The following is an 8251-nucleotide window of genomic DNA, read 5'->3' on the forward strand; positions in this document are numbered from 1 at the left end:
AAAGCAAGATAAAAACACTAAAGAAAATTACAGAACAATCTCTCTAATGAACATAGATGCAATAATTCTCAACAAAATCCTTGCATAAAGAATCGAACATGGACTCACCTCACTCAGCTAAGATGGAGTTGAAGAAGGACAACCACCACACCATGGAGCCTAGAGTGCCTACAACTGAAAGCAGGAGGATTACATCCAGTATCCATGTGGAATCTGAGCCTCCTCTTGACATAGAGGTGCAACGGACACAACCAATCCAAGGTCCACAGAGAAAAGGTGGCATTGGAGTGGGAAAAGTGGACATGGTGGCTGATGGGTATGGGGAATGGCAGGAAGAGATGAGATGTAGAGGCGCCTTTGGGACTTAGAGTTGCCCTGGATAGTGCTTCAGGGGCAGTCACCGGACATTGTAAATCCTCCCAGGGCCCACTGGATGGAATGTGGGAGAGTATGGGCCATGATGTGGACCATTGACCATGAAGTGCAGAGATGCCCAGAGACGTACTTACCAAATGCAATGGATGTGTCATGACGACGGGAGTGAGTGTTGCTGGGGGGGGAGTGGTGGGGTGGGGGGTGGTGGGGTCGAATGGGACCTCATATTTTTTTTAATGTAATATTTTTACAAAATCAATAAAAAATAATAATAATAATTAAAAAAAGAATCGAACTGCTTATCAAAAGGCTTATAAACCATGACCAAGTGGGATTTATTCCTGGTATGCAAGGAGATTCAACATAAGAAAATTAATCAACATAATACACCACTTTAACAAATGGAAGGGAAAAAAATCACATGATCACCTCAATTGATGCAGAAAAGGCACTCAACAAAATCTGGCATCCTTTCTTCTAAAAACACTTCAAAAGATAGGAATAGAAGGAAAATTCCTCAATATGATAAAAGGTATATATGAAAAATCCACAGCCAACATTGTCCTCAATGGGCAAAGGTTGAAAATTTTCCCTCTAAGATCGGGACCAAGACAAGGATGCCTGCTCTCACATTGTTATTCAACATTGTGCTAGAAGTTCTAGCTAGAGTAATTAGACAAGAAAAATAAATAAATAAAAGGCATCCAAATAGGAAAAGAAGAAGTCAAACTCTCACTGTTTGCAGATGACAGGATCCTGTATTTAGAAAGATCTGAAATGGCTACTACAAAGCTACCTGAGCTAATAAATGAGGTCAGCAAAGTGGGAGGATACAAGACCAACACACAAAAATCAGTAATGTTTCTCTGCACTACTACTGAACAATCTGAGGAGGAAATCAGGGGGAAAAATTGTATTTACAATAACAAACAAATAAAAAGACTCAAATACCTAGGAATTAATTTAACCACAGAAATATAGGACCTATATGCAGAAAACTACAAAACAATGCTAAATGAAATCAAAGACGTAAACAAATGGAAAGACATTCCGTGTTCCTGGCGTGGAAGACTAAATATCATGAAGATATCAATCCTACTCAAACTGACTTATAGATTCAATGCAATAAAAATTAAAATTCCAACAGCCTACTTTACAGAAATAGAAAAGGCAATTACCAAATTCATTTGGAAGGGAAAGTGCACCTGAAGAGCCAAAAGCATTAGAAAAAAGAAGAGTCTGACCTTGTAACATATTACAAAGCTATAGTGGTCAAAACTGCTTGGTACAGGAGCTGCTATGACTGAGTCCTAGCTTCCCACATACAAGGTCCTGGGTTCAATCCCTGGCTCCAGTACCTCAAAATAAACAAAACAAAACAAAACAAACACATACAAAAAACAGCATGGTACTGACATAAAGATAGACACATCAGGCAAAGGAATAGAATGGAGAGTCCAAAAATAAACCCTGCAGCCAACTGGTTTTTGACAAACCCACGAAAGCCATGTTAACAAGACAAAACAATCTCTTCAACAAATAGTGCTGGGAGAGCTAGATATCCATAAAGAAAAGAATGAAAGAGGACCCCTATCTCACTCCCAACACAAGAATGAACTCAAAATGGATCAAAGACCTAAATATAAAAGCCAGGACCATAAAACAACTAGAGGAAAATGTAGGGAAGCATCTTAAAGACCTTGTGCTAGGTGTTATTTTCTTGGACCTAACACTCAAAACACGAGCAACAAAAGAAAAAATAGATAAATGGGACCCTCTCAAAATTAAACACTTTTGCACTTCAAAAGACTTTGTCAAATGGGTGAAAAGGCAGCTGACTCAATGGGAGAAAATTTTTGGCAATCACATATCAGATCAAGGTTTAATATCCATGATACGTAAAGAGATGCTGCAACTTAACAATAAAAAGACAAACGACCCGATTTAAAAATTGGCAAAAAGACTTGAAAAGACAATTGTCTAAAGAAGAAATAAAGAAAAATGTTCCACATTACTAGTGATCAGGGAAATGCAAATCAAAGCTAAAATGAGATATCAGTCAGACCTATTAGAACGACCACTATTAAAAAGACAGTGAACTACAAGTGTTGGAGAGGATGAGGAGAGATTGAAACACTCTACAGCCACTGTGGCAGACAGTTTTGCAGTTCCTAAAGAAGTTGAATATAGATTTGCCATGTGACTTGGCAATACCACTACTGGGTATATACCCAGAAGAACTAAGAGGAGTGACACAGACATATGCACAACAACATTCAAAGTGGCATTATTCATGATTGCCAAAAGATGGAAACAACCCAGATGTCCATCAACCAATGAATGGATACACAAACTGTGATGTATATGCACTATGCAATGTTATACAGCTATAACAAGAAATGAAGTCATAAAGTATATGACAACATGGATGAACCTGGAAGACATTACGTTGAGTGAAGCAAGTCAGACACAAAAGGACAAATACTATGACTTCATTACTATGAACTAAATATATTGTGTAAGCTTAGGGATTTAATAACTTAAATATAAGCCACCAGAAAAGAGTTAGATTAGAAATGGAAAGCTGAGGGTTAACTTGTACAGAATTGGTAAAAAAAGATGTGTTAATCTGGAAATTAACAAAAATGGTGAAAGCACAAGATAATGCTTGTAACTAGCAGTAAATATTATATGGGTATAATATTGGTTTAAAGGGAAAGTCTAAGATCATGTACATTACTAAAAGGAAAGCTAAAAAATGTAACATGGGATGGTATAGCAAGGTAATACCACATGTGAAATATGAATATGGGTAAAACTGCATATATAAAACCGTTTTTCTTTGAAACTGAACAAATGTATGTTAATACTATAAGATGTGTGGGGAGTGGGGTATATGGGAACCTCTTATATTTTTTAATGTAATATTTTGTGTGATCTATGTATCTTTAAAAAAAAAAGGAAAAAAAAAATAAAGGGAATTGAATAATAAAAAAAAGATGTTACTATCAGATCAAAAGAAGGAAAAAACCTATTATGCTAAGTAAAAGAAACCAGACACAAAGTAATACATATTGTATGATTCCATTTATATAAAATATAAATATAAATCAATTTATAAAGAGGAAATTAGATTTGTGGTTATGCAGGGCTGGGGAAGGATAGAGAGGTGGAGCGGTGACTGCTAAGGGATGTAGAGTTTTTTTTTTGGAGTAATGAAATTGTTCTAAAATTTTTTGTGGTGATGAATGCACATTTTGGTTATACTAAAAGCCACTGAATATATACTTTGGGTACATGGTATGGTATGTGAATATATCTCTATAAAACTTCTTAAATAAATAAATAAATGTGCAAGAATAGCCAGAAATAGCTATATATGGCATGGAAAGCATAGAGAGATTAAGAGGTCAGGAATTTTCTTGTTTGTCTAATTATTATTATTATTATTATTATTGAAATAATGATTGAAATGATAAATGCACAACTCTGTGATTATACAAAATACCACTACTTGGACACTTTAGATGAGCTGTATGCTTTATTAAATTATGTATCAATAAAATTGACCTGTTTAAAGGAAAAAAGATAAGGACAGAGAAAGGACCACCATATTTGGGGATACAGAGGTTACTGGTAACCTTGATGAGAAGTTTCAATAGAGAGGTGGTAATCAAAGGTAGATCAGAATGAATTAATGGGGAAATAGGAGGGTAATGTCTCTCTCTTATGGGTACCCCCTATCCCAGGACCCTGCTAAGTAAATGTCCTATATGCCAGAGGCTAAATTTTAAGTCAAACCATCTAAATATACTCTCCATTTTTTGTGAATACTGCCCAGCATTTAATAATAAGAAACAGACACTTTTAAATAAATTACTTTTCAAGGGGCACCCCCACTGTTCCATATAAAACTTGTACTTTCTTGCCTCCAAGTCTTTGACATACCACTGTAAAGTCAACATCCACTTAATCTAACAAGGCTTAACTGATAGTTTCCATGTCTGTTTTCTTACCTCAGAAAGCTTCAGTTTTCTGATTTTGTTTGGTTTCATTTAGTTGACATATCCTAACTCTCCAAATTCCATACTAGCTCTCCAAATTCTTAGCCTTCTACTTCCATAAAAGCCAATGTTTCCTTTTTTAATAGGTTTATAGCACTTAGTGCATCCAGTAAATATATATATTAGGCACATTATAAATTTTTTGATGAATGGTACACAGGTTTAACTCAGAGAATTAGATATCCTTATTCTAATAAATTGCTAGAACTGCTGTTAGACTGTTTTTCTTTTTTTAGGAGGTACCAGGAATTGAACCCAGGACCTTATACGCGGGAAGCAGGCGCTCAATCACTTAAGCTACCCTGTTGTTTTAATACCCCTGTCACTGTTTTAATACCAGCCCAGATTTGGCCAAAATGTCTCTTTCAAATACTACTGTTAAGTTTTTAGACAGTGGAGATTTAAATATAGATCCCACCCCCACGGATGTTTAAAAAATTCTGTTACGGTATTTTATTTTATTTTTTAAAGATTGGTTTATTTATTTTCCCCCTTCTCCTCCTCCTGCCCTGCTGTTTTTGCTGTCTGTGTTGTCTTGTCTTCTCATTTCCTCTCCTCTAGAATTCACCGGGATTTGATCCTGGAGACCGCTGATGGGATGCGCCACCTCAGTTTCTGGTTTCTGTTGCACTTCACCTTGACTCTCCCCTTGTCTCTCTTTTGACGAGTCATCATCTTGCTGTGTGACTCACTTGTGGGGGGCATTGGCTCACCATGCAGGCACTCGCACGGGCACTGGCTTGCTGTGCAGGCACACTTTCTCGTCTTCTTCTTCTTTTGTTTTTCTTCACCAGGAGGCCCTAGAGATCAAACCCGGATCCTCCCATATGGTAGGCAGATGCTCTATTACTTGAGCCACATCCTATTCCCAAGGTATTTCATTTTTAATTACTATTAGTAGAAATATACCATGATATCCCATATTCTTGTTTTGCTTAGTTGCTGTTGCAGATTGAATCATGTATCCCACATGTTCAAGTCCTAGCTCCTGGTCCTGTAGCTGTGAACCCATTTGTAAACAGGACCTTTGAAAATATTATTAGTTAAGGTGAATCATGGAGGACCTTAATCCAATACAACTGGAGTCCTTATAAGCACAGGGAATTTGGAGACAGGAGCAGAAGAAGACAAAATCAAACAGGAGAGACAGATCATCATGTGATGGAAACAGAGACTGAGCCACAATCAGAACGTGACAGCTTTCAGAGAAAGCATAATCCTGCCGCTACCTTGATTCTGAACTTCTAGCCTCCAAAACCTGAGAGACAATAAATTCCTATTGCTGACCCCAATCAGTCTGTGGTTCTTTGTTACAGTAGCCCCGGCAAACTAAGATGGTTGCCCTTTTAGTACCACACTTAAGGATGGTTTATTTGTTCATAAACCTCCAGGTCTTCCAAAAAATTGTTAATTACACATTTACAATCAACCGGTATCAGAGTTCTAAATCTACTTTCATATGTCAAACTGAACACGTTCCAAATTGAAATTATTATATTACCCTGACTAAACCTGTTTCTCTCTCCATATTTCCTATCAGCGAAACGCATCATTATCCACCCAGGTGCTCAATCATAGAAACTCAGGAGTCAACTTCAGACTGCCTCCTTTTCCACAGTCACCATAGCCAGTAGCTTCCAGGGGCTGATATTTTACTGTGCCTGCCTTTATTCTACCCTCACCTAACTATCTGGTTCCCCCAAACATTTAGAGAAGTCATTTCCTTACATGTCTACCTAGGACACTCTTCTTCTCCATTTCCCATTTCCCTCAAAAACTCAGCTAGGTGTCACTTCCTTGTGGAGCCTTCTCTGAGTCTCCCAAGCAGGGTCAGCACGACCTTTCTCATTACTCCCACAATATACTTCAAGCATTGCCCTTATCCCACTTAATTGTAAATATCTCTCTGCTTTTATGACTTCCATTTGAAGTCCTTGAAAGCAAGTCTTCAACTTCTACATCTTGGACACTGAGAATAACGACTAGGACACTGTAGGGACCCCTAATGTTTGCTGCAATCAGCAGTACCCTAAGTATCTCTAAATAACTACTTTCAGATTAGACAGAGAACACTGCACAATAAGAATATGGCCAAGCACATGAAGGAAGTCTGAAATACTAAGAAAAAGTTCAGGTTATCACAAAAGTAAAAGCTGTGTGGTCACAAAGTAGGAGTGAGACCTACTGGTAAAAGGGTTGCTGTCCAGCCATCAGAAGTAGAAAAAGCTATAATCATATACAATTGCCTTCATTTTTACACAAAAAAAATTGGCAAAAATCTTACCATTAAAGAACTACTGGTGAAGGGGAAAGTAAACAACACAACAAAAAACTCCTTCCTTCAAATACTTACAAGGAAAATTCTTGTCAATTCATAAACTTACATAAGGCTGTCAAATCTGCACAGCTACCCTCTTCCCTACATGCCTGCCCTGGAGTAGCTGAATCAGAAAATGAAGCTGAAATATTTCCACCACAGAACTGTCAATGAGGAAGGAAGAGAACTGGGCAGATAGCAGCAATTAAACACCCAAAGTTCCTGACAGTGAGGGACAGAAGTTTCCTCATGTTCCAAAACTACACACTAAATAGTACTCCTGACACAAAGTATATTGATGTGCCAATTTGAAGGCAGTCATATATTTCCGGTTCACATATATTCCAAAAACCTGGATTTTTTTTTTTTTTTTGGATACCTTGCTCTTTGGTGTTATCCCTGCTTTGACTTTCCTGCACAAATTAACACTATATTTAAATCAGAAACTGACACTAACTGCCAGGATATTGTAATACACCTTCAAAATGAAGTCCTTTCTTTCTTTCTAAAGTAGTTAAAAATTAATTTAGTGGTAAAGAAAACAGATCAGTTGCCCCGGGATTGTGTAATCTTGAGGGCTACAAAGTTTCCATCTCATAATTTCTTCACAAAAATTTTGAGTGGCCAACAAAATGCTGAAAAAGAAGACCGTTAAAACCGGACAGGGAGGGGATTTGGGGGTGAAAAGACAAGGTGGAGGGGAGCTGGCTGGAGAAAGTAAAATGGAAGACAAAAACAGGCAACGGAAGTTTTCTACAAGTTCCAAATCTTTCTAGAGTAGAGTTTTAACTCTGGCCCCACAAACGACATGCTTTTCTCCCAGGAATACCAGAGAAGCAAAAGGGCGGGTGGAAAGCCACAAACTATTCCAGGCTGGGTTAGACCCCAAGTTTCTCTAGTTCGCCGAGAAGGCAGCCCCACACATCCTCGCTACCGATTGGGAAGACTCCAATTTTCACTCCTCATTCCTATATCCAGGGGCTTCCTGAAGCCGAACAGAAACTTCCAAAAGCATACACACGTTTCCACACCGCAAACACCGTTACCTTGGAAACCAAGCCAACCACCTAATCCCTCTCGGGAGATACGGACGCACTTTTTTGGTCTAGGATTCTTGGGCGGGAGGAAGCCGGGACTGGGAGAAGGGGGACCTCTCTCGCGACCCCGCCCCGGGCTCAGGACCCTGGATGCCTACCGAGTAGAGGAGTGCAACAGCTCTGGGACTGGTGGAGCCGACGGACAAACAAGAGTTAGAAGAACCAGACGAATCCATCGTGCGGCTGCCGTCCCGGGTGAGGCCTGCGATTCCTTGCTAGGCGGTGGTGGTGCAGCAGCTGGAGGCGGATCTTTCGCGCAGGGCGGCCCGACCTCGCCTAGGGCGGCGGCACCCTCTACAACCACTCCAGAGGACCCCGGGCGCCGCCATTTTAACCAGGACGGAAGCTGCGCTCGGACCTTTCGCGCACGCGCGCCGGTCCCCCGGAAACGCAGATGT

General features: G+C 39.3%; 1 protein-coding gene across 2 annotated transcripts in view; it reads right to left on the reverse strand.

Annotated features, from left to right (window-relative positions):
* GNPAT (glyceronephosphate O-acyltransferase) overlaps nucleotides 1–8201 on the reverse strand; it is a 34427-nt gene extending 26226 nt beyond the window's left edge. The window contains exon 1 of one of the 2 annotated variants that reach the window (XM_058309543.2): nucleotides 7952–8201. In XM_058309543.2, the coding sequence (XP_058165526.1) occupies nucleotides 7952–8029 (78 nt within the window). In that variant the 5' untranslated portion in view covers nucleotides 8030–8201. The remainder of the gene's footprint in view (nucleotides 1–7951) is intronic. The other variant, XM_058309544.2, reaches the window with a different exon arrangement.
* Between the last annotated feature and the right edge of the window lie 50 nt (nucleotides 8202–8251).

Source organism: Dasypus novemcinctus, chromosome 13 (genome assembly GCF_030445035.2).
Source record: "Dasypus novemcinctus isolate mDasNov1 chromosome 13, mDasNov1.1.hap2, whole genome shotgun sequence".
Lineage (NCBI taxonomy): Eukaryota > Metazoa > Chordata > Mammalia > Cingulata > Dasypodidae > Dasypus > Dasypus novemcinctus.